This window comes from Podarcis muralis, chromosome 11, assembly GCF_964188315.1.
Source record: "Podarcis muralis chromosome 11, rPodMur119.hap1.1, whole genome shotgun sequence".
NCBI lineage: Eukaryota > Metazoa > Chordata > Lepidosauria > Squamata > Lacertidae > Podarcis > Podarcis muralis.
In genome coordinates, this window is record NC_135665.1 from 54,414,130 (window position 1) to 54,440,891 (window position 26,762).

Sequence of the window (26,762 nt, forward strand, 5' to 3'; positions counted from 1 at the left end):
TATACCCTGTCCATCTGACTGGATTGCCCCAGCTACTCTAGGTGGATTCCAACATTAAAAAAACACCTTCCTTATACAGGGCTGCCTTCAGGTGTCTTCTAAAGGTTGTAGAGTTACTTATCTCCTTGGCTCGGGGGTCGCATAACTCCTCCCCCTCCAACATTTCTCTGATGAAAATAGGGATGTCCTAAAGAAAAGCGGGACATTCTGGGATCAAATCAGAAACTGGGATGCCTTCTGTAAATCCAGGACTGTCCCTGGAAAATAGGGATACTTGGAAAGTTTGAGACAGGGCCTTATTGGTAGTGGTGTCCTGACAATGGAAAGCTCTCCCGTTCAGGGAGCTAATAATAAATAATAATAATAATAATAATAATAATAATAATAATAATAAAAAAACAAAACCCCACCCATCTGGCTGTGTTTCCCCAGCCACTCTGGGCGGCTCCCAACAGAATACTAAAAACATGATAAAAGATCAAACATTAAAAACTGCCCTAAACAGGGCTGCTTTCAGATATCTTCCAAAAGTCAGATAGTTGTTTATTTCCTTAACATCTGATGGGAGGGTGTTCCACAGGGCGGAAACCACTACTGAGAAGGCCCTCTGCCTGGTTCCCTGTAGCTTCACTTCTCACAATGAGGGAACCACTAGAAGATCCGAGCTGGACGGCAGGAATGGAGATGCTCCTTCAGGTATACTGTGATGAGGCCGTTTAGGGCTTTAAAGGTCAGCACCAACACTTTGAATTGTGCTCGGAAACATACTGGGCACTGAGGCTGGTAACTTTTCTGGCAGCAGCAGAAGACTATCTTCTTTTGCAAGCAACCTAAACAAACTATGGTGGCTGTTGTTGTTTAGTCATTTAGTCGTGTCCGACTCTTCGTGACCCCATGGACCAGAGCACGCCAGGCACTCCTGTCTTCCACTGCCTCCCGCAGTTTGGTCAAACTCATGCTGGTAGCTTCAAGAACACCATCCAACCATCTCGTCCTCTGTCATTCCCTTCTCCTTGTGCCCTCAATCTTTCCCAACATCAGGGTCTTTTCCAGGGAGTCATCTCTTCTCATGAGGTGGCCAAAGTATTGGAGCCTCAGCTTCAGAATCTGTCCTTCCAGTGAGCACTCAGGGCTAATTTCCTTAAGAATGGATAGGTTTGATCTTCTTGCAATCCATGGGACTCTCAAGAGCACCAGCACCATAATTCAAAAGCATCAATTCTTCGGCCTTCTTTATGGTCCAGCTCTCACTTCCATACACCACTACTGGGAAAACCTATACGGACTTTTGTTGGCAAGGTGATTTCTCTGCTTTTTAAGATGCTTCTATAATATCCTTTGCATTGTCTATATCCCTATCTAGTATGTGATGTCAAGCTAATGTTAATTGATTTTAGGAGGCAGTCTACCTGGTAGTGTGTGTGTTTTCCCTCCCCTCAGAAGCCCCACTGATATGAAAGAAGGCTGAACATCTGCTTAGCAGAGAGTACTGAACAGCTGTTTAAACAAACTATGGATTGCTGCATTCAATCATAAGCCAAACGATTTACTTTTGAAATGAGGCATGCTACAGTCATGCAGTTCAGCGGTAGCTAAATTAAGAATGCCTTATTAAAAGACCCGGAATTGGTGATAGCAGGAAGAAGGGAAAGGGATGCTTAGCTTTCTCCCAACCACCCTGAAATAGTTCTGCTTGTGTTTAGTTTTGTGCCGTGCATTCAGTCATCATGTGATGGGGATCAAGGAAAACATGACTGCAAAACTTGACTGCAAATGGAACACAACGAGTTTGGCAGCAGCCTGATGATTATTGGCTTGTGGTGGCACAGTGGCAGGCTTTTCCACTGAAGGCACCACCAGGGTTGTGGAATGCCCTCCCTGGTGAGATATGAGCCTCTCCATTCAAATTGGCATCCCACTGTCTCCTGGAGACCTATTCAGGCAACCAGTCCTCTGAACTTTTGATCTGTTATTTTATTTTATTAAACTGTTTTAACTGCCATGCTTTTTAACTGACTTGCTTTATTGTATATTTAAGTTAAGGGTCTTTTGATGCTCAGAAGGAATTGCTCTTGTGAATTTTAATCACACATGGATTTTATAGTTCTAAATCTGTTAGAAGCCACGTTGGCATATAATTTGGGATATAAATTAATATCAACAACAACAACAACCTGCAGGAGAATTCGAGCATCTGCTTTGTACGCCAAAGACCCCAAACTCAACCCCCAATTCCTCCAGGTAGAGATGCAATGGACCACTGCAAGCCAATCCACAAAACATGATTAGGTGTTCCATCCAAATAGGTTCATAAACTAAGGTTGCACTCTTAAACCCACCTAAAGGTAAAGGTAAAGGACCCCTAACAGTTAAATCCAGTCGCGAACGACTCTGGGGTTGCGGTGCTCATTTCGCTTTATTGGCTGAGGGAACCAACGTTTGTCCACAGACAGTTTTTCTGGGTCGTGTGGCCTGCATGACCAAGCCGTTTCTGGTGAAACCAGAGCAGCGCACGGAAATGCCGCTTACCTTCCCACTGGAGCGGTACCTATTTATCTACTTGCATTTTGACGTGCTTTTGAACTGCTAGGTTGGCAGGAGCAGGGACTCACCAGCAGGAGCTCACTCCGTTGCGGGGATTCGAATACTGACCTTCCAATTGGCAAGCCTTAGAGTCAGTGGTTTAGATCACAGCGCCACCTACCTCAGAGCAAATTCCATTGAATCCAACAGGACTTAAGTCTGAGTAGAAGTGATTACGATAGCACTGTAATTATCACTCTAAACATATTTTCATGGATAAAACAGCCCACTAATTGCTTCAATTTAGTGGCGCTGTGGGTAAAAGCCTCAGCACCTAGGACTTGCCGATCGAAAGGTCGGCGGTTCGAATCTCCGTGGCGGGGTGCGCTCCCACTGCTCGGTCCCAGCGCCTGCCAACCTAGCAGTTCGAAAGCACCCCCGGGTGCAAGTAGATAAATAGGGACCGCTTACCAGCGGGAAGGTAAACGGCGTTCCGTGTGCTGTGCTGGCTCGCCAGATGCAGCTTTGTCACGCTGGCCACGTGACCCGGAAGTGTCTTCGGACAGCGCTGGCCCCCGGCCTCTTGAGTGAGATGGGCGCACAACCCCAGAGTCTGTCAAGACTGGCCCGTACGGGCAGGGGTACCTTTACCTTTACCTTTACCTAACAAAGCCTCAAGCCCCCCCTCCCATTTCAGAAGGGCCAAAGCTCAGTGGTAGAGTATCTGACTTGCAAGCAGATGTTCGCAGGTTCAATCCCTGGCATCTCCAGGTACAGCTGGGAGAAACTCCTGTCTGAAATCATGGTGAGCTGATGCAAGTCATCATAGACAATACTGAGCTAGGTAGATCAATGGTATGGGATGTGGGTGGTGCTGTGGTCTAAACCACAGAGCCTCTTGGGCTCGCCGATCAGAAGGTTGGTGGTTCAAATCCCCGCGACGGGGTGAGCTCCTGTTGCTCGGTCCCAGCTCCTGCCAACCTAGCAGTTCGAGAGCACACCAGTGCAAGTAGATAAATAGGTGCCGCTGCGGTGGGAAGGTAAATGGTGTTTTCATGCGCTCTGGTTTCCATCACAGTGTTCTGTTGCTCCAGAAGCAGTTTAGTCCTGCTGGCCACATGACCCGGAAAGCTGCCTGTGGACAAACGCCGGCTCCCTTGGCTTGAAAGTGAGATGAGCGCTGCAACCCCATAGTCGCCTTTGACTGGACTTAACCATCCAGGGGTCCTTTACCTTTAACCTAACTTAATAAGGCAGCATCCTATGTTCACATGTACAAGGAAACAAATACTCTACAGAACCTGTATTTTGCAGCTGATCTGCTGTAACATTGACCTTCTTCCCTCTCAGCACCTGAACTGCTTTTCAGCATCCCTTTAGAAATTTTTCCTTTTTTTTAAATCAGCCTTTGGAAACTTTTTCACACCTACTACTAGTGTTCAGGTTTGCTGACTGAAAAGCAGATGAAAATCGAAGGAGGCACGCAAAAGCACTTTGAAAAACCAAGTGTCATTTAACGATGGCAAAGTAGGAACTAAAATGGAATCAATCGCTTCGTCTCAGCTCTAAGAGTAACAGTTGTCACTTGTTCCCCCCAAAAAACAACGATGGTGACTTGATAATCCATCCTTAGAAGTCATGATGGGGTGGGGTGGGGGGAGAGATGGCCGAGTCTGAGCTACTAAGGGAATTATAGGTCAGTGCCTGCATCATTACTTGTACCCACAAGGCAACAGAGCATCAGTACAAATCCTGGGACATGGTGCAACGTGTTCCTTGTGGCTCATCACAATCAGGACAGGAGTTTGATTAAAGCAGCCAGTTGTAAGAACGGTGCAGGGGAAGCATAATCGGAAACACACATCCTCTCACGGGAATGCCAAAGCTACAAACTTAAACTGGTCTAACAGTCATTATCCCCCTCCGGAGGGAGCTGTAGTACTTTGAAGGAAGCTAGGAATCTGTAAAAGGCCCATGGGATTCTCAATGCCCTTTATTTCCAGGATTTGTTGGCACAGAACAATGGCAGTTACGTTGGCGTAAAACTGACATTAGCGTAGCTAAAGGGGGCGTTCTAGTCAGTTCCAAACCCATCCTTGATTGAAACAAGTGAGACATCTTTCAGCAACCAGGAAGGTCCATTTTGGGCCCTTTAGCCTTCCAGCACATTGTTTAAACTTTCCTGTTTAGGAAGTTTTTGGTCTTTTAGTGGCTGTACCCTTGGCATTGACATAACTGGTACATAATCCTTTTGACTTTATATTTCGTTTTATTGTCCCTCCTTAAGAACAACAACACATTTTACTTGCTGGTTTGCTAGTCTTTTGGTTCTCTCCTCCTCAGTTTTAGTTAATTTTTAATGCCTTTTACAATGTCTGATATTAGCTGCCTTCAGCTGAACAAGGAAACTTGGGACAGAAGTACTACAAACAGACAGACAGACAGACAGACAGACAGACAGACAGACAGACATGTGTTTATTGGTTCTGAGTAGAGATGGAGAATTCAAATGAAAATAGAATCAGGGCAGAAATTTGCAATGTTCATTTCTTCGTCCCATGTCAAGAATGGAAATCATTCCAGCAAATACAATCAACATTCACTGTTGTTCTTGCTTTCAGTTTGCAGATGATACATAGCTGATCATGCCTGCCCCCATTTGCATTTCATTTCCTTTGCACTGAAATGAATAGGATGGGAAAATGTAATGAAATCATAAATTGCATAATTAATTATGTAAGTTACATAATTTCACCGCAGTAGACAGTGAGGCGAATAACATAGTTTTTGGCAGGAAATGAACTGCAATGTTATGGAAACAGTGCTGCATGTGATGGAGACAAAGTGAAATGGAAAACTGTGTCTTCTTAATTCCTCCAAGGCTGAATGTTTTGCAGGTGCTCAGTGTTTTGCTTAGGACCAGGAGGATGTGTAAAACATATGCAAGAAGCGAAGTGAGAAAGATTATTATTATTATTTATTGCATTTATGTACCGCTGTTCATCCGAAGAGCTCAAGGCAGTTTACAACATAAAACAGCATGCTGCATGTTCCTATCAAACCTTAATTGTTAAACTATGGCTTAATGTGATGTGAGAACCAAGCTGTGATAAACAGCAAGTACTTATACCACTGCTCACATCTTCAAAACCTGAACTTCAAAATCCAGATAACATGGACATTTCTCCACGGTGAACATATTAGAAAGGCTAGAAAAGTATTTAGTTTTACACAACCACACACATGTTTCAGGGTAGTTTGCCTCCCAATTAGTTGCCTCCCAGAACAAGGAGGGCAAGCTTTGCCAAACTATGAGCAGCAAACCATAGGAGAAAACTTGGTTTCAGCTTGGGATTTGTTGTTGTTGTTGTTTAGTCACGTCCGACTCTTCGTGACCCCATGGACCAGAGCACACCAGGCACTCCTGTTTTCTACTGCCTCCCACAGTTTGGTCAAACTCATGCTGGTAGCTTCGAGAACACTGTCCAACCATCTCGTTCTCTGTCGTCCCCTTCTCCTTGTGCCCTCCATCTTTCCCAACATCAGGGTCTTTTCCAGGGAGTCTTCTCTTCTCATGAGGTGGCCAAAGTATTGGAGCCTCAGCTTCAGGATCTGTCCTTCCAGTGAGCACCCAGGGCTGATTTCCTTCAGAATGGATAGGTTTGATCTTCTTGCAGTCCATGGGACTCTCAAGAGTCTCCTCCAGCACCATAATTCAAAAGCATCAATTCTTCGGCGACCAGCCTTCTTTATGGTCCAGCTCTCACTTCCATGCATCACTACTGAGAAAACCATAGCTTTAACTATACGGACCTTCAGCTTGGGGTTAGAAAAAGCTAAATCATGACCTGGGTTCAGAAACACAATAAGCAAAACCACAACCTATTGACGCAGCAGCAAAACCAAGGAGGAGCCACGCAGCCACAATTTCCTCTCCAGGGCCCTATATATTCGTGCTAAGCAACAATGTTAGCTTAGTGTGATGTGCAAATCAGGCTATTATGCAGGCCATTAAGATGATCCTGTGCAGTCATTTCCTCAAAATTTGATCTTTGTTTCCCTGAAGCTAGCACGCACATTCCACCCTCCACCGCATTTCAATACATTTTCCCTGATATGGCATCAAGGCAACGTGTCAGAGAAAGCACACAATGAATAATGGATAATGAAACACCCCCTGACACTATTTTGACACAGGGGAAGTATGAGGGTTTGATTGCCATTGTGTTCAGACACTGGCAGTGGAGGAACGAATGTGCTCAGAAGTCAAGCGTGGGACTTTGCATCCACTCAGCACGGCACTCATTAGCATTTCACCTTCTCTATGAAGCAACGGCACCCTTTGGAATAACCCCACCAGCATTGCAGTCATGGCGTATAAAATGCCGATTATGTTTCGGACTTTGTCGTTGACGTAACAAGCTCATCATTAGATAAGCTTTTTCGCAGAGCCTCCTGCACAGCAAAGCAACTTGATTAGGAAAATGTGTTAGCGGCGCTCGGGATGCCAAGAAATTAATGAGCAAGACAAACACAGGCTGTTTTCAGGAAAGCGGTGGTGGGGACTCCTGAGTTTGTGATCTGCCGTTTGCTAGATCAGACTCTTGCCTCCACAGAGGAAGATTAAAAAGAAACACTCCACTTTTTCATGCCTGTTACTGTCTTGATGCTAACAGTCACAGCTGCAAGGGCACTGCCTTTGATCCGCAAGCCAAGTTAGAAGAATATCGGAAGTCATACAGGGAGACACACCAATGATCTTTTTAGAAAGAGCAGAAATGGAATCTAAATTAGGGATGCGGAAGAGAGGGGGAAATTGGTTAACATTTTAATCTAACGTTTTAATACGAATCTACCTACTTTCCACTTATTAGAGCATGCACCTGTCTCGAGAGACAATGGAGTGTGCTTCCAGGGGTGAAGTCAAACCTCTGCATTAGCAGCACTGAAGGCAGTGTGTCCTAGGCTGCCCAGGTCCTGGGCTGCCCAGGCAACAAGGGACCTTTCTTGGCCTTGATGATGTGGTCCAAAGGAAAGCAGAGCGATACATTTGGCACCAGGTCGGCTGCAAGAGTTGCCAGAAGGAGACTTACAAGGCGTCATCCAACCATCTTAGGAACTCCACTCTGGATTTGTGTAGGGTTTGCTCCTTAACCTTTTCTTGAAGATATCCCACAAGGCAGCAGAGGTTTAGAAGCAGAGTCTTCCTTCTCCTAGATAGGCTACCTTCCCAGGTTGATGAGCTACACCTGCCTCTCACTTCCCTCTACAGCATCTGCTGAAACCAACTTCTTTACCATTGGACCTACTATCGATCTCATCTGCTTAATCCACCAGAGCCTGTCTTCACATGCAGGGGAGGGTTTGAGACCCATTGGCTCCCCTCACCTGGTTTATCTGGCCAGTTGCTACTACTTTTGTGATACAGCTCTGCAACCCAAAAGTGTGCACCAAAATACACGCATTAGTGAAACTATTGTACAAAATTAAATCATACTAGGGGAAATTACTCACAAAAATGTGTAGCTTGGGGAAATACAGGTAGTAGGAGAAATGTGCAGACTTTTAAGAGAGAGAAAACACACAAATTGACGTACAGCAGGAATAGTGCAACCAAATTTAAGGCTGGAAAAATGAGGGAGTGTATCCAAACTTGAAAAAATAATCCTGCATTCCTTTAAAAATACAATATTTGGAAGTGAAAAATTAGAAAGGTTTTCCTTGTAAACCTAAATCCCACTTAATGCACTTGTAGATGAGAACTGGGGGAATGGTAGGAGTTGGATACTTCCCATGTGCAAGGATCCCTCCCATGCAGAGTCAGTTGATTTCTACCAAATCAGACACCAAAACCAGAGGTTAAGCCCAGCTGAGGGCAAAGCAGAACTGGTGGAGGTGGAAAGTTATGCCTGGCTTCCTGTCATCTTAGCAAGAGCAGGTTTTGAAATTCACCTTGTTTAAGGTAACATTCAGTTGAGCACCAAGTTGGAGATAGATTTCCATGAATGTGCTCTGTTGAAGTCCAATTCAGAAAGTGGCTTCCTCTAGGGGGCAGAAAGCCCAGTTTCCTTTCAGCTACAGGTTTGCTGATTGACTAAAGGTGAAAGTGCACAGATGACATCACCACGACAAATTCCATCATCACTGGTTGTCAAAAGAGCACCACAAGTGAAGGGGTCACTTTTTGTGCCCCTGAGACAAGGACTTGGACTCTTGCTAAATAGAATCACCATATTTTTCGCTCTATAAGACGCACCAGACCATAAGAGGCACCTAGTTTTTGGAGGAGGAAAACAAGAAAAAAAATATTCTGAATCTCAGAAGCCAGAACAGCAAGAGGGATCGCCGCGCAGCGAAAGCAGCAATCCCTCTTGCTGTTCTGGCTTCTGGGATAGCTGCGCAGCCTGCATTCGCTCCATAAGATGCACACACATTTCCCCTTACTTTTTAGGAGGGAAAAAGTGAGTCTTATAGAGCAAAAAATACGGTATATAAATAAATCTTAATAAAGATTGACATTTTTTTTTAACCAACCAGAATCTACTAATGCTTTATTGATGCTTTATAGATATTTATAGACTGGCTATACTTTATGTTGTAAAGTATAACGTATGCCTTAATATGTTTGATGAAAGTGTAGATCATAAATATTCAAATATTCAAATACTACTTAGCAAGTCTTACTATTGCCAGAGTTTCACAGTATACCCCAATGACCAGAACTGAATATTTCAGGAAGTAATAAGACAAATCATTTTAGTGACCTTCAGTAATTTAAGTGCAAGGATGCAGGCAATAAGAGTTACTGAATTATATAAGAGAAAAGGAGACAACAATTTTAGGCAGTTGAGGGGGCGGATCTACCCCCAACCTCAGACGCTGCCGATCCTGGGATATGATGAAGAAGGGGAGCTGATTTTTGTCAATCCACCCAACTGAGTCTGTGATTGCAGTCTATACAACTCAATAGAGAACTGAGGCTACTCTAAAACTGAAAAGAGGTTCACACCTGAGCAAGAGAAAAAGCCAGAACTCAGTCATTGTAAACATATTTCTTTCTACTCCTGGTGCTACAGCATGTAGCCAAAACATTTGTTTCAAAGGTCACACCCTGGAGCTTGAGCCCCACTCCAACAAACACATAAGCTAGGCGTTCAACTTCATCGTTCTCAAAGTTAATTAATTGGCAATCCCAATTAATCCCAAATCAATTTTGCCCTGGGCTGCCACAACCATTCGTTGGATGCTATTAAAAAAAACAACACCACACACATGCATGCAAAGAGGATGTGGGGTTTACTCTGGGCCAGGTTCTCATTTGTATTGGCAAGAAAGATGACAGGATGACATCTAATGGGTCAAGTAACAAGAGGACAGTATTTTAATCATAGAATCATAGAATCATAGAGTTGGAATAGACCACAAGGGCCATCGAGTCCAACCCCCTGCCAAGCAGGAAACACCATCAGAGCACTCCTGACATGGTTGTCAAGCCTCTGCTTAAAGACCTCGAAAGAAGGAGACTCCACCACACTCCTTGGCAGCAAATTCCACTGTCGAACAGCTCTTACTGTCAGCAAGTTCTTCCTAATGTTTAGGTGGAATCTTCTTTCTTGTAGTTTGGATCCATTGCTCCGTGTCCGCTTCTCTGGAGCAGCAGAAAACAACCTTTCTCCCTCCTCTATATGACATCCTTTTATATATTTGAACATGGCTATCATATCACCCCTTAACCTCCTCTTCTCCAGGCTAAACATGCCCAGCTCCCTTAGCCGTTCCTCAAACGGCTATATATTCTGTTGGAATATATTCTGTTGGAAGCCACCCAGAGTGACTGGGGTATTATTATTATTAGGTATTAACAACAACAACAACAACAACAACAATAACAATAATAATATTTCAGTTGAATGTTAATACAGTCATACCTTGGGTTACAGACACTTCGAGTTGCATGATTTCGGGTTGCACACCGTGCCAAACGGTGCTTGCACATGCGCAGAAGCGCTAAATCACGCTTTGTGCATGCACAGAAACACCAAATTGCGACCTGCATGTGCGCAGATGTGCGGGTCATGGGTTGCGAATGCTGCGGGTAGCGAACGTGCCTCCCGCACGGATCACGTTCGCAACCCGAGCGATCACTGTATAATCTATTTGCTAACAGAACTCATTGCCTCGAAGGGTGGCAGAATCTTTCTGACCTAGGTCACATCCACGCAATACATTTAATGCACATGGCTTCCACCAAAGGAACTGTAGTATATCCATCACAAGGCTACAAATCCAGGATTCTTAATCCACAGGTTTTTTGGGGGGAACCCTAGCATTCCCCGGGGATACTCTGCATTTATGTCCTGAAATAGACAGGTTGACTGGAAGGCCTAGAAACACATTTCACCCCCTCTCCCCAAGCTTCTAAGCGTTTCCTGGAGTGGAAATCCCACCTACCCAAGTGTTCAATGGAATAGTAGCGCTGCTTGCTGTCCACTCGCACCGTCTCGGCGTATGGGCTCCCCACTCCGTAGCCAATAATATATCCGCGCACAACGATGTTTGGGTTCAGTGGTGGCGTCCAGCTCATTACAATGCTGGTTGACAAAGGCCTCACATGAAGAGAGCTTGGCTGGTCAGGAACCTGAGATTCTAGGAGTCAAAGGAAGATGCTGTTAGCAGTGACACCGATCGGCGGCAAGAGCACACTTTAGGCTGACCTGCCATTGTTTCTGGAAAGAAGCAAAGTATCACATCCTTGTCCCATGCAGAAGTAGCATGCAAGTCATTAAAATATACAGCTTGTAAAATATCTAGGCTGGGTTATCGTCTTTAAACGCACAACTGAATTTTTCCCATCGCCAAGCACAAGGTGTCTAACTGTGCCATTCAACGGATGCAGTCATCTCCAAACTATGCTTTCGCCTTCCTGTCATTGAATTATTATTCTTTGAAGAGTCAGACAAGCGGGGAAGCAAGAATTATCCTTTATGGAAAAATGGCGGAGGACAAAGCTAGTAAGTTCAATAAATTAAATACGTGGAAGTCACTCTCATTCTCTCTCTGTGTGTGCATATATTACTCACAGAAAAACACTTCATAATAGTGAACAGCAAGCAAGCTCAGAAAAGCCAGTAAGCGAACAATGGACTAGCAACTTAAGCAGTATTAAATAAGTCAGTGCTTCTAACATTACGTGGCGACAGTCTAGGTTTGTGGCATTCATTATCGCAACCATGCATATCTTCATTTTTCCTTCACTCACCCTGCCTCCTCTGATTAATACTAAAGCACTTGGGGGGGGGTAAGATATCTGTCTAGGAAAATAATGATATACCGACAGCATTCTATTAACAATGCATTCGTTTGCATTTTATTACGCGCAAGCCAGGAATGAGATGGTTATCCAGTCTAATGGTGCGGGTGGGTGTTTTAAAAACCCTTTGGAGGTGAAAGCAAGCCCTTTTGCAGGAGGTTTGCCTAGGAGCTACCATACCACAAGTCTCCTCAGAAGAGCAAGAAAGCAGCCTGTCTCTTTGAGAGCGGAAGAAACAAGTTGCAATCTTTCCCCCCCACGAGGAGGCCTGTCATATTTTAGCCATATGGAAGAGGTAAAAGGACTCAGATGCAAAATGCTGGTGCAAACTCCGAGAAAAGGGCCTCCTTTGATTGTGAAGTATTCCCACTATAAACGTTGGGTGACGGGTGGCGGAGGGGAGGCGGTAAAAAACTGATGGGATTAATACTTTTCAGCGGCGCTGTCATTGATTCTGCTGTCCGTGCCCTTGATAGTTTATAGGCTTTGCAGTGAATTTGGGGGGCAGAATAAAATTCTTCCGAGGAACTGCTGGATCCACTGGAAAGTCTTATGAGAATGTTAGAGGTCGCATAATGCACACAGCAACATTTGCAAGGGCTTCACAGTCTCAAAGTCAATCTATTCTTGAACGATGATACATTTAAGGAAGAGAAGACAAAGAAACAAACAAACACGACACCATTAAGTATCTCCCGGACCACTGTGTGCATGTATTTGAAATGCAATACATTTTCTTACTGTTAAAATAAAGAAAGCTGTTTTGGAATGCTGGACATCATTAGGAACATATTCAAACGCAGCAGGCATAAGAGGGTGGGATATTGCGTTTCAAGGGCAGGGATTAAAATGAGGGACATCAAAATGTTCAGGATACTTTACTATTTTTCATAATCCTTCATTGCTCTTCAAGGACAACTTTATACCAGGCACTGTATAGCACATGCATGTGTCCTCATAGTTGTACAATCACAAGGGGAGGGGTGAATAAATGGAGAGGATGAAAACATAGGAAGGGCACAGGTATAGCTTAAATGCAAAACTTGATGGGATATGGGATAGTTAACTGGTAGCAGATGTTTCCTGCATTGATGTTGGTTTTCCCCACTGAAAGCTGAGGAAGAATTTAAAGAGAAGTAGTGTTTGATTCATAATTCACCTGTGGAGTAGGAGGGAGGCAAATTGGAATTCTGATCAAATGAACTTTGAATTTCAGCAATATCACCTGCTTCAGCCTTTTTTCCTGTGCAGAGGGCTTTATTTGGTCTACCCCAGACACACAGAGATGAAATTTGTATCTATGTGTATTCCTATATCAGGGACAGCCAATGTTGTGGCCTCCAAACTTGCTGGACTCCAGCTCCCACTATACCTGGCCATTGGGTGTGCTGGCTGGGGTTGATGGGAGTTGGAGTCCAGCAAGATATGGAGGGCACCATATTTGTTACTCCTGTCCTGGATATTTCTACACTGACAGAAGTTCACCTAAGGAGCAACCTGGGGCAAAGGATTCTACCAATCAGTGTGACAACGATCCAACCTGAAAGGAGTGTGTGTGTGTGTGTGTGTGTGTGTGTGTGTGGAACTATGAGTAGGGAGATCATATGCCTCAATCCTTCAAGAGGGGAAAAAATTGCTTCTAAAGTTCCCCTCCTTCAAATTTATTCTAGATTTTGAAATACCACATTATTTGGTACCACTGTCTCTGCACCAATTTTGTATATAGACAGCACAGGGTGCCACTGCTTCCAGTTCTTAACAGTTCCAGGACCCAGGTTCTATCTCCATGTATGTTGGGGAGAGATCCGTATCTGAAACCCCAAAGAAACATTGCCAGTCATTGTAGACAATATTGAAGAAGATGTACCAATGGTCTGATTCAGCCTAAGGCAGCTTCCTACATGGTTATCAGTGCTCAGGAGAGCACAGGTTCATCAATATAAAACACTGTGTCAAGTGCAATCGTACATACAGTTGCATCAAGAGTCTGGTGTTTCATCAATGCACACAGACGCAATGGCAATATAGAGGGGAAGATGAGTGCAAATGAATGGGAAATTGAAGCAAACTGGGCATTATCCAGTTCTAGAATTAATTCCAGGAATTCTTCTAGGTAAACACAGAATTCGGGAAGAGCTGAATGGAGAGTGAACCTAGTGCAGAAATTGAGGAGATCTGCTCTTGTCTAGAAAGAGCATCCCCAGAATACACATAAATATATTCCTCCAGAATATTGCTATACAAGACTGATCCAGGATCCCCAACATCATTACTTAAACTGTTTGAGTCGGATGTTTTGGGGGAAATTGAGCATCCAGTGGTTTCCTTCCCCCCCTCAGAGAAAAAAGCATAATGCTTTATGCTCAAAATAAATATTTAAAATGCTCCCAGCTGTCAGAAAGACTATTCTGGCTTTCCAGGGAACCTTGGATCAGCAGCAGTGTTTGGATTTCTAATCGCTTTAACAAAACACACTAATTAAATGGGCAATCCATAGGGAGTTAAGGGAGTTTCTTCAAGACACTCTTCATTTTGTGTGTGTGTGTGTGTGTGTGTGTTACTGCAGATGCCAAAATAAAAAATAAAAGCATCCGGTGAAGGAACTTCTACAGCAAAAGAGCAGAGAGGGAATTGCAGTTAACAATCCGCACAGCAGCACCAAAGGAATTTAGCTGATCCTTGCATGTCTCTAACCTTGCAGATCTCACCAAAGGAGCCATCGGAAGAGGTAGCTAGAGCGCAAAACATGAAGCTGCAAGGTGATGGGTGTTTAAAAAGCCAGACTCTGTGTGCGTTCTGAAGCAATTTAGTCTGGGTCTGCACTGGGGTACAGAACTGGGTCAGTGATTCAAGGTACAGGCTTGGCTCTAAATGTTTTCGTGCCCTTGCGCTTGCTTCTGCGGTGTGAACAAATGGAAACAGGTTTAAAGCCAAGTATGGCGCAGGGTGATGTTCTCAGCAGTGAGATGGTTATTGGAGTTTCAATTGCAAAATCCCAATTCCAACCCCCATCCCCCCCAAAAAAACGCCAGCCTGAGGGAAAGGATCTCATATCCCTACATGGCTCCCATCTGAGCTATACATTTAAAGGAGTATCATAAACAGTCGTGGCTTCCTCCACAGAATCCTGTACTTTGTAAAGAGTGCTGAGAGTACTTAGGAGACCCCAGTTCCCTCACAGATCAACTGAATTCATTGGGAAGAGGGATTGAGGGTTAAACCAATTGTTGCAGCTTTGTGAGGGGAATTGGGGTATGCTAAAACAACTATCAGCACCCTTGACAAACTAGGTTTCCCAGGATTCCTTGGGGAGAGGCGTGATTATTTAAAGTGGCATGCTACCCCTTTAAATGTCTGCTGTATATGGGGCCATGAATGGCTCTATCATTCACCAATCAGCTATGACAGCTGAATGAAACATCCATATTTGAAAACTGTACCAGAGGGGCAGGGATACTGTGGCCTTCCCAGGTGTTGGGGTGCAGCTCCCATCATCCCAGTCCCTTGGCCATGCTGGCTGGGAGTGATAGGAGTTGGGGACTGGAAGGCTACAGATCCAATGAGGAATGGTCATCACCATCATGGCATTCTTATGAGTTTTTCAGGGGCAATGGAAAACGTGGAAATCCCAGGTCCAAGTGCCCAGAACTGGCTGCTCAAGTGTTTCAGAGCAAGGGAAGACCAAGGTCCCAGGGAACTTCTGCATATTATTTTGATAGCAGATAGACCATTGGGCCTGCCACAAATAGATCGGTTCTTTTGATAACCCCCCAGAGGAATTGTATCATGGAAGAATAAGCAATACGGTTAAAAACAAACCTGGCTTTCGGTAACCACCCCAATATTGCAATTTTGGCAAAAGTTGCAACAGCAACAGCTGGGAAAGAAGTTAAAATTAAACACAGGTGCTAGGAACGTAGTGGGAGAGAAATGAAGCTGCCTTTCTTTTCTCACTTCTGCTTCACTTGTCCACACACAGGGAGAATTTTAACAGCATGCAGCCAGTAAAAACCTTCTGCTCAGAGAAAGCACTCAGACGACAGCTCCAACAGGTCTGGAAGCTGAATGCTCCTGACCTCCACCACAACCTTAGCTGAAGGGCAAGGCAACCATCAGAATGAGCAAAAAAGGCAGTTATAATGGCTGTGAAAAGAAATACAATTACCATCAAGATCGCTCTCTGGAGTTTCTGCAGTATACCAGTCGGAGGAGGGTCCTGTCCCATTGACTGTCATAGCTGCCACTTGGAAACTGTACTGGCTGCCTTTGTCAAGACCTGCGTACGATACAAATCAGACGTACAGAAAACTCAGTTAATATTAGCAGGATTTGATGAGCCACAATCTACAGGGACCATGTACACCCAAAAGGAGCTTTGTTTATTTGTTTCAGTTACAGCCCACCAAGGAATCCAAGGTGGCGTACACAGTTCTCTCCAGTGGTGTGTGGTGAAATTTTCCACAGGAGAGCCGTTGGGGCCAGAGGCACCAGATTGTGAGGGCAATTGGTGGAGTGCTGATGTCACGAGTGTGAGCATTGCGCCTCCCTTCCTGAGCCACACAGAAGTTTCCTGGGCTTTGGGACAGGATCTTGGAGCCTTCCTGTATCCTTCCCCAAGCCGGGTGTGCTTTTGGAAGGTGGTCAGAGCATCGTGCCTCTCTCTCTAAGCTGAGCAAAAGCTTCCTGGACTTTGGGAAGGAGGCACCAGAGGAACATTTAGGGGACAAACTTAATTCCCCTAGGCAACTGACCGCATGCCACTGGTTCTCTCCCTCTGCAATTAATCCCCACAGCAACCATGTGAGGTAAAGCTAAATTCAAAGGCGACTCGCTTTCAGGTCGAGGGAGCCAGCGTTTGTCCACAGACAGCTTTCCAGGTCATGTGGCCAGCAGGACTAAACTGCTTCTGGCACAACTGAACACTGTGACAGAAACCAGAGTGCACAGAAATGCTGTTTACCTTCCCACCACAGTGGTACCTATTTATTTACTTGCACTGGCATGCTTTCGAACTGTTAGGTTGGCAGGAGCTGGGACACAGCAATGGGAGCTCACCCTGTTGTGGGGATTTGAACCACCGACCTTCCGATCGGCAAGCCCAAGAGACTCTGTGGTTTAGACCACAGCACCACCCGCGTCCCTATGTGAGGGAGCTGAGGCTGAGAGGCAGTTACTGGCCCAAATTCACCCAGTGAACTCTGATCTCCCAAGTCCTAGCTTGACAATTGAACCACAACACCTCCCTGGAGTTCTAGAGGTGCCACCTGCCTTGTGCCTTGGCAAAGCATAGTCTTACTGATTGCAACATGCAGTGTTCCTAACAGAAGTGTGAATGAATCTGAACCAGTGTGAATCCTGGCACAGCTAATGCCTTCCACTCTATGGCTAGGCTCTATTAGAGAAGCATCATGCTGGTGCTAACTGTGCGCTGTGCCTTTGTTCCCTGCGACAGCAATATATGCTTTTTTATCATTTTGTGTATCTCATACTGACCATGAAGCATAAAGATAAACAGTCACATTTAATTGCAAAGTTCCTCTGGGGAAGAATGTTCAAAATTTAAAACAACACTTTTAAATTTTAGCTGATGGCAAATCTTACAATAAAATCAATCGTCTTGATTTAGAGTCCTTGTTGTAGCTCTGAATTTCTTTGCTATTGCAGCTGTCCTCATTAGTGGGCAGAAACACCTGCCTTCACCAGCAGAAGCTTTTAAGGAGACATAAAGTCTTGCTGCTTGGATATTTAAATCATCTCTTTAAAAGCTGCATGATTTCCAGCTCCTTTGGAAATCCTGTAATACGCAACTAAACAGCAGCAATGAAAGATGTGTTTGCTTCCTTTCCATTTGGCCTACTTAAAAATGAATTTCTACAGCCTTCCTTGAAAGTTCTCGAACGGCTCACTTTATACGCGGGCTGACAAATTGCAACAGATACCCCGCACCTTTGGTTTATTTACAAGATTTTTATTTCACCTTTCAATATATATTTCTAAAGTGATGTATGGCCAAAAACGGAAAGAACCAAATTGCAATGCATCATAAAATATCAGGAAACAGAAAACAGAAAACAGAAATAAAATTGGGCCAATAAATACAAAACTGCAGGACAGCAAAAAAAATTAAAAACTTTGAGCTTCCAAAGAAACAATAAAAGAGAAAGGGGTTGTGAAGGTAGGAAAGGTAAAGGACTCCTGAATGGTTAAGTCCAATCAAAGGTGACTATGGGGTTGCGGTGCTCATCTCACTTTCAGTCCGAGGGAGCTGGTGTTGGTCATGTAGCCAGCAGGTCTAAACCGCTTCTGGCGCAACGGAACACCGTGATGGAAACCAGAGCGCATGGAAACGCCGTTTTTCTTCCTGCCACAGCGGAACCTATTTATCTACTTGCACTGGTGTGCTTTCAAACTGCTAGGTTGGCAGGAGCTGGGACAGAGCAGCGGGACCTCACCCCGTCGCACGGATTTGAACTGCCAACCTTCCGATTGGTAAGCCCAAGAGGCTCAGTGGCTTAGACCACAGCGCTAGCCACATCCCAGAATTGCATCCAATGCTAGACCTGCTCAGAGTAGACCCAATGAAGTGAAGAGCCACATAAGCCCCTTATATATAAATTACTAATGTACCACTTCACCAAAAGAATTACAGGAAGCGTAGTTTGCTAAGGGTGCCGAGAGCTGTTAAGAAACCCCTTACAGAGCTACAATTCCCAGAGTGGCTTGACAATCAATCCCTCATCTCAGGGAACTCTGGGTATGGTAGCTGTGAAACCAGAATATGTGTCTTCTAACAACTCTCAGCACTGTTCTCTCACTATAGCTCTCAGGATCCAATTATAGCCCAGGGGAAGACCTCCTCCTATGTAGAGAAGGTCTATAGCCCATTGGTACAGCCTTTGACTTATTTGGAGAAGGCCCCAGCATCTCTTAGTAGGGCTTGGAAACTGCTTGCTGATGCCAGTCAGTGTAGACAAACTGAGCCAGATGTCCCAATGGTCTGATTCAGTATAAGCCAACTTTCCAGAACAGGAAGCATGGGCAGCCAGAAAGGGGACTGAGTCCTGGTGAAATTTTTCCTGGAAAGCCAAAGGTGCGCATCACCCTTGGCCACCTCACTGTCGCCCTCCAGTTGTTGTTGGACTTCAAGTCCCATCAACCCCAGTCAGCGTGGTCAATAGTCAGGGATGATGGGAACTGCAATTCAGAAGCAGCTGGAGGATCACAGGTTCCTTATCCCTGCTCTAAAGAAATTCTCAAGCGCTCTGAGATGGAAAAAATAGAAGTCTCTGTTGCAGAGGAAGAACGCTTGCAAGAAATTGGAGGGCTGATTTTGCCAGCGCACTAGAAGTCTTAGGCATATCATCAGATAATGTGCTCCCCCATAAGCTTTTGGTGCAAGCTGCTCCTATATCTTTATGTGGCTGTAATTTTAGCCTTCCGTTCCATACACAGGCTACCCCTATCCAAACTAATCAAAATTAAATCGATCTCATAACAACCACACTGACAGCTCTTAAATATCACTGAGAGTTATGCAGAAGGAAATTTCATTGGTGCATCGTTACGCAACCACACCAGCTCTGCACAAGGAACATCTCAGCAGAATATTCTCTTCTAAACAATGTTTAGAAGGTACATTTGTTCTACTTCATACCTGATTATCGCCTACTTTACAGCTTTCCAAAGGGAATAAAAGCATGCTTTCTTCCAACAATCACACATGGAATTATTCTTTAGAAAATGAAGGGGCGTTTTTCTTTCTTTTTTATTCCTGGACCTTTCTAATTCTGTTCTAATTTGTATCATCTCTTGGTAAGGAGCTTGGGATGGGATCATATGGCCCCCGACATCCTCTAGATGGGGAATCTGAAGGAGAACTTCCCATAGGTGGAGGAGAAACTACCAGAGTCCTATTGCAGAAGTGGCAGAGTTGACCTTTCGGATGAAATATCAAAAGAACAACCACACAAGGCGCTCTTTCCCCCCCTTCCTCTATCCCTCCCTGTCTAGTAGTGCCATTAACAGTACCAGGATCCCCTCTAATAGCAAACTCAGATTCTTGAACAGGAGCAGAGCCAAAACAAGGACCAGAGAAACAAGAGTTCACCTATTTATTTTATCTTCTAAGAATGCATAGTTGCCATTCACAATTGCTGCACTATGTCACTTCACTGTATGGATATATAGCTAAACCATGAACATGGGTTCAGATGACACACAATGCCAAACCATGATTGAACGTTGAAAACAGTTGAAAACAGTAAAGACCTGATGAAGAGAGCACAGCAGAGGTTATATTTTCTGAGAATCCTCCGGAAATATAATCTCTCAAAGGACCTGTTGATGGCATTTTACCATTGTACTGTGGAGAGTGTATTAACTTATGGTCTGTGTGTGTGGTTTGAGAGCTGCATGGTCAGGGGAAAAACAATGCTGTCTAGGGTTGTAAAGACTGTGGAGAGAATAACTGGGTGCACTCTTCCCACCTTGGATCAAATCTATGCTTCCAGGTGTCATAAGAAAGCTGCAGAGATAGTGCAGGACAGTACTGTCAGGGGCTCAGGGGCTGAGCCAAAGGGGAAAGAGGAGTTGGAGAGCGAAGGGGAGGAATCTGAGGGGAGCTTAGGAGGGTATGACAGTGACCCGAGAGATTCCATGAGTCTCTCCAGCGAATCAGAAGATTCTCAGAAAGAGGCGCCCAGGGTCAGGGCAAGGGGGGCCAGCGGTGAGTCCCCAAGCGGCAGCTGGAGATCAGGGCCAGCTTCCCTGCCAGAGCGTAGCGGGAGGGAAGAAACCCACAGATCAGAACCGGCGTCCACTCTAGCAGGGAGAGAGAGAGAGCCAGAGCTGACCATGCCTCAGTCGGAGAGTGGGGGGGCGGAGCAGAGGTCAGTTCCAGCCAGCCCCTCCGAAGCAGGAAGCAGTGACAGGAGCAGTGTAGCCGTTAGGAGGAAAGTGGCCGGCTGGGCGCGCGCGCCAAGTTCAAATGTGCAGGCACGCGGGTCAGCAGAAAATCCGGATTGGGAGCCAGGTCCCAAAGCCCGCCGGAGACAGGGGGAGGAGTCAGAGGAATCCGCCTCCGAAGAGTCCAGGAGGGATGGAACCCCAGGGGGCAGGAGGACCCAGAGGAAAAAAGAGCAGAGGAAGAGGTGGAGCAAAGCTAGGGTGTTAAACTGGTGTAGGGGAGGGGAAGAGTCAGAGGGAGCTTTGACGGTCTAGAGTTACAGACGTAGGGATGCGCGCCACGGATGTAAAACCAACAATGAACTTCAATAAAGACTTCTGTATATAAAGAGACACTGGCGTTGGTCCTTTGTGAGCTGGGACCTGAGGCACCCCTGACAAGTACGCACCCCGGAAATGATCTCTTTCAGCTTCTGCCTTCTGGAAGAAGGTACAGAATTATAAAGACTAGGACTAGCCGCCTGAGAAACAGTTTCTATCCAAATGCGATTTTGGTTTTAAACGCAGTGTAAGGTAGTCTCTATGGGAGTATATTGTATTTAATTATGGGGTATCAAAGTTTTTAGGGGGTTAACCAGGCTGGGATAGCAGCTGGTTTTTCAATGTCTGATGTAGATTTTTTCAATTTCGTTGTTCTGTATGGGACAATGACAATAAAGATTATCGTATCATATCGTATCATAACTCAGCATGGTGCAGCAGCAGAAGAAAGATCAGGGAGAAGCAAAGTCCCTAATATCTCCTGTCTGGGAGCCCACATGCTTACTTATTTGTGCTAAGCCACGGTTTGGCTTAGCAATCCATGCAAAATGGGCCAGAGAGACGTTGCACCACTGTAAACACGCAAGAGAGAATCTTTGCATATCCAACCTGTCATAAAAAAATGGACATTTTGGTTTGTTTATGAAGAATAAAGAAATACCCCAGTAGCAGCATGACAGCTTTTGGTTTCATATTTGAGTTGGCATTCATGGAAACTAATTTAGGATAGAAACTGCTAGGCAGAATGGGGAATTGTGTTTCAATCTCATTAAGCGGAGGAAAATGGAGAGGCACACACATAGGATAAAGCCATTAAGGAGGAAACAAAGTAAAAATGTATGAGGGTTGTTGCTGTACAGTCCAATAAGCGTCAGCTAAATGCAAGGGGAATGACATCCCATTCGAATGGAAAGTGTGTTTTATTCCCAAAACATTTCCTTCATCAACAACACTGTAAGGTCGCAACCGTGTAAACACTGACCTGTGAACAGGTACCAGAGGTTGTTTGGCTCCAATGTTTCTATCTCACCCCTGCGGGCAGTCTTCCTGTGCCGTATTTTGTAGCCAGTGATAAATCCATTTTGTGTGCCAGGAGGCGGTGGTAGCCAGCTCACTTTGATGCTCTGTAAAACAAAAATGTTAAAGCTGATTTTATTTTCGTAGAAGAGGTTTTCTACATCAAATTATACACAATACTCACATACACACACACACACACACACACACACACACACACGTATATACACACATTTATTTGACAGTACTCACTCGTTCAGAGTACTGTTGCCATTTTGTTTGTTTGTTGCCCATGGCAGCCATTTTGTGCTGCCACCTTTGGCACTTTTATCAAAATAGAAGAACTCTTTCTTAAAACTAAATCATACAAACATGCTAAAGCCAGCTGAAGTGTCAGGGTGGTGTCACTTTAGACTCCAGTTTGGGGCTCACAATCATGGGAATTCTACTCAATATTGATCCAGAGCAGAACTCCAACATATAGTTAGCAGAGTAAAAACTTAAACACACTGCAGGATTCCCCCAAAAGAGACCAGAGGCAATTAGACCAGAAACTTGAAATAGAACATTGACTGCCCCTCCATGCAAAAAAGGGAGATAAAGTACTTTTCTGTATATAAAACTAAACAACCATGAGATGTTCATGCCAGGTTCTGGCCTGCTTTTACTTTTCATGTGGAGGGCTATGTTCATACTGTGAGATTAAGAAATAAAGGAAAAATTACAAGCAAGGGTGTGCCTCAAACTCAGTCTGGAAAGTCCCCATGAGCTGCGTACACAGGATAAGGACAGCCAAGGGGCGTAGGCCCATATCTGATAAAAGATGAAATGGTTAGTGTAGATGGGACAATGTATTAGAAATGTGTTGAACTCTGATAAGTAGATTGTAAGCCAAGCCTCTGAGAGAGGGGTGGCAGCTGTAGGGATAAAACTGCTGCGCTCATGCCTGATCGGGGCTCTTCGTATCTACGGGTACGGAGGGTCCGCCTTTGCAAACGCGACTAATAAAAGGGTTAACCTTATATTGAAGTCCTTTGTCTGTTTGTTTCCACGAACGACTTCTCACAATACAGATGGTTATTTGGTCATAGGAGTCTCTCCTGTAATGTGGTGCCAATGTGCCCTACTTTACAGAGGCTACTCATCTGTTTGAAGGGTCATCCAGTCAACATCTGGTTGCGTGTGTAGGTCCCCAGGCCACCCCTCAAATAACTTCACACATAACAAGTAATTTAGTTTTGGCTTTTGGGCACTATTTTGGCCACAACTTTATTAAAATACAAAATCAGTGAGCGGTTGTTTAGACATTGGTTATGACTATCTGTCCCCCCGCCTGGGACAGAACTGACATCCCGAGGTAGCCAGTAGCCAGTAGAAGAGAAAGTCAAACTGGGGGTCATTTGAGCTAAGCGTCGGACCCACGCCGCTCACCCCAGCAGCTCCCCGAAAGCTTGCCGGCCCAGATCCTATGACAAGGATTCCCATGACAGGGATTGGGCGGCCCTGGTCCCATGACAGGGATTGGACAAAATCATGGCAAGCCCCAGGATTCCTTTAACGGAATTCCCTTCAGCGCAATTGGAGGGGCAGGCACAGCCTATCTTGACCCCTCCACCACCAGCATATTATAACCAATGCCTAACCGCAACCTTACAAGTTGTGACGAATTGCTGAGTAGTAGGCAAAAACCAAATGGCACAGCCAATCACCAAATGGCAAAATTCCTACTAGGCCCCTGCACCAAGGCAGACGACCCCATGACAGGCAAAGCAAGGTCAACCGGAAAAGAGGGCGGGCGGGCGGGTGATCCGATGCACTCTGCAAAGAGAAAGAGAAACCAGAGTGCACCAATATTTAAAGACTATGGTCCCACCCACCCAATTTGCAACATACAAGTTGCCCCAGCAACCCGGTTACCCAATCATAGTGCCAGGCAACAACTATTAACCTGCCTGGCAACAAGAGGCCTGGCCCGGTGGCCCACACCGCAACACGTGCTCTCATTTATTGGAGAACACGCTTTTCAAAATGAAGAAACACAAGGAGGAAAAGCTGGAGGGGCCTTGAAGATACCAATAAGATCTTAGCAGGCACACGCAGGATAACTGGGACTCGGCTACATTAGTCAAAAAACAACGTTTTGAATGCATTATAAACATTCAGCACCAGATGGCGCTGGAGAGCAAAAAAATATTTCCGATATTCCATAGTGTTTTCTTTTCTTTTGTTATAACGATTTAATTTCTGACTTATTTATACTGTTTTTCCTCCTGTGTGTAGATCCACCCTGGTTAGCCTTCCCTGCTATGAGGAGACAGACTGCCTTTCTGTTTAAGTTTATAGCGTCTATTTCTAAATGTGAAACTAATGAAAGAACCAAACAGCACTTCAGACAAGTTTGTTCTGGATCCTGCTAGAATGCAGGCAATCATTAAAACCATGTGTATTTCAGTGATAACAAAACAGTAATTTTAATGTTTAATAGCAAAATATTCGCATCAGTTGCTGTGATAAAAACGATGCTGTTTCCACCACCTTGGATAGGTAATAACATCAGGGAAAGTGGAGGGTCAGTCAGGATTACAAGTTAAATTGGGAGTCAAGTGACGCCTGCCAACGACTGCACAAAATTGTGTCACAATTCTGCTGCTCCTTCAAAGCCAATTAATAGCAGGTGTCAATGAATACTTTGCAAACATACCCAGTTTTATCAGTAGGAAGTTGATTAGTTCATAAATAAATATAAGCTTTGGCAGACACGTAATTTATTTGCTCATTATAAAACTCGGGTTTGTGTATATGTGTTGCCTAAGATTTTGTTGCATGATACAATCTCAGCTGTGCTTTATGCAGGATGATACAAAGTACCCTTATGGCTGAACAGACTGCGTATTTCAATTCTGGAAATGGTTATTTTAAATGTGGGTTTAGTAGCCAGGGTTGTAAAGAAAATTGTAGACAGATAATGCTTATATGAAAATGCAAATGTTCAAAAATAGCTTTAAAATGCACACCATAAGCCGAAGAGCAAACTTATAAAACACTCTTGAAGTACTATCATTTCCAGAGAGTAGCAACAATCCTATAAAAGCCTAACGTAAATGCAATCCTATAAAACAGGATTAAATGAATGGTTTTATCTAGTAGTTCAGATCCACCAGAGTCAATGAAAGCCCTAGTTCTGCAAGGGGTGGAACTTGTGAACATTTCCTTGTGAAATCAGCGAACTGCAGATTCTTGAGATGTCAAATCTCAAAGGATCAAAATAAACAATCTGTTTCAAGTCCAAGCAGTCAAATAAACTACTTCAATTCTCCTATGGGAATAGCCACAAAGCACAACTGCTTACATAACTGACCATTTTCACCTTAGTAAGAATGGATACTGTACAGCACAGAGTTTTTTCCATATAAATCTGGGCTCTTTAATGTTACTTGGGTTGCTATTTTAACTCAGAAGGTTTCTCAGCCCACTTTTGGTTGTGCAATGCTTGTGTTAGTTGCTTGTATGTCAGATTACATGATGCCAACCATATACCGTATGTGTTTGTGGTGCAACTGTTCTGTTTATTAGGCAAGCGCCAAAGGCCAGCTCTTGGTATTTACCAGGGCTGTGCTGAAACCTGTCCTCCAATTTTTCAAAAAAGGGGTGGGGGAAGTATTCCTTTTCGGCAAAAGCGTCACAATGCAGTGCATGACGTCTGCCCCAAACACTGCCTCCTTGGGCTGAAACTAGACACCAAAAAGCAACGGCCCTGTACTTCCTCTCCCAGTAATATTTAGTACAGTAAGATCATAGAATCAAAGAACTGCCTTTTTTGTACCAGCCACACAGTTTCAGCCAAACTTTAATTCCATATAGGTATGCCAAAATGTAAGGGGCACAATTAGCAATCAGCATTCAAATCTCTAAAATATTTTACAACAACAACTCATTAATACCAAGCCCATCTGGCTGGGTTTCCCCAGCCACTTTGGGCGGCTTCCAACAAAAGATTAAAAATACATTAAAACATCAGTCATTAAAAACTTCCTTAAACAGGGCTGCCTTCAGATGTCGTCTAAAAGCCAGATAGGTGTTTATTTCCTTGACATCTGATGGGAGGGTGTTTCACAGGGCAGACACCACTACCGAGAAGACCCTGTAACCTCACTTCTCACAGGGAGGGAACCACCAGAAGGCCCTCAGAGCTGTACCTCAGTGTCTGGGCTGAACGATGGGGGTGGAGACACTCCTTCAAGTATACTGGACCAAGGTCGTTTACCGCTTTAAAGGTCAGCATCAACACTTTGAAATGTGCTCACAAACATACTGGGAGCCAATGGGCTAATATGGATCAGAACCAAAGAGGCCAGAAAATTTAATCCTTCCTATATCAGAGTCCCAATCTGGAAACCCTTCCCCAACACTTGCTGTATACTTTTTTTTGAGAAAGCGTGTTCTCATAAAAGAGAGAGCACGTGTTGCGGATGGGGCCAAACAAAACCCCCAGTTAGTGACCAGCCCATTGAGGGCAATGGGATGGAGCAGATTGGTTAAAGCTGTTACTGGGGCAAAATTGATGTTGCCAATTTAGGGGTGGGTTTAGTTCCCGTATATAAGCAGGGTCCACAGCTTTCTCTTTCTCTTTTGCTGTGGACATCGGATCTGCACCGTGTGTTTTCAGCGAGAGCCTGGTTGTATAATC

At 44.6% G+C, this 26,762-nt stretch overlaps 1 protein-coding gene across 3 annotated transcripts in view; it reads right to left on the reverse strand.

Annotated features, from left to right (window-relative positions):
* Positions 1 to 26,762, reverse strand: part of DCC (DCC netrin 1 receptor) — a 928,036-nt gene that overhangs the window by 124,272 nt on the left and 777,002 nt on the right. For all 3 annotated transcript variants that reach the window (XM_077936487.1, XM_077936485.1, XM_028749092.2), the window contains exons 13-15: positions 22,041 to 22,182; positions 15,999 to 16,109; positions 10,975 to 11,169 (exon numbers count right to left, since the gene is read on the reverse strand). In XM_077936487.1, the coding sequence (XP_077792613.1) occupies positions 10,975 to 11,169; positions 15,999 to 16,109; positions 22,041 to 22,182 (448 nt within the window). The remainder of the gene's footprint in view (positions 1 to 10,974; positions 11,170 to 15,998; positions 16,110 to 22,040; positions 22,183 to 26,762) is intronic.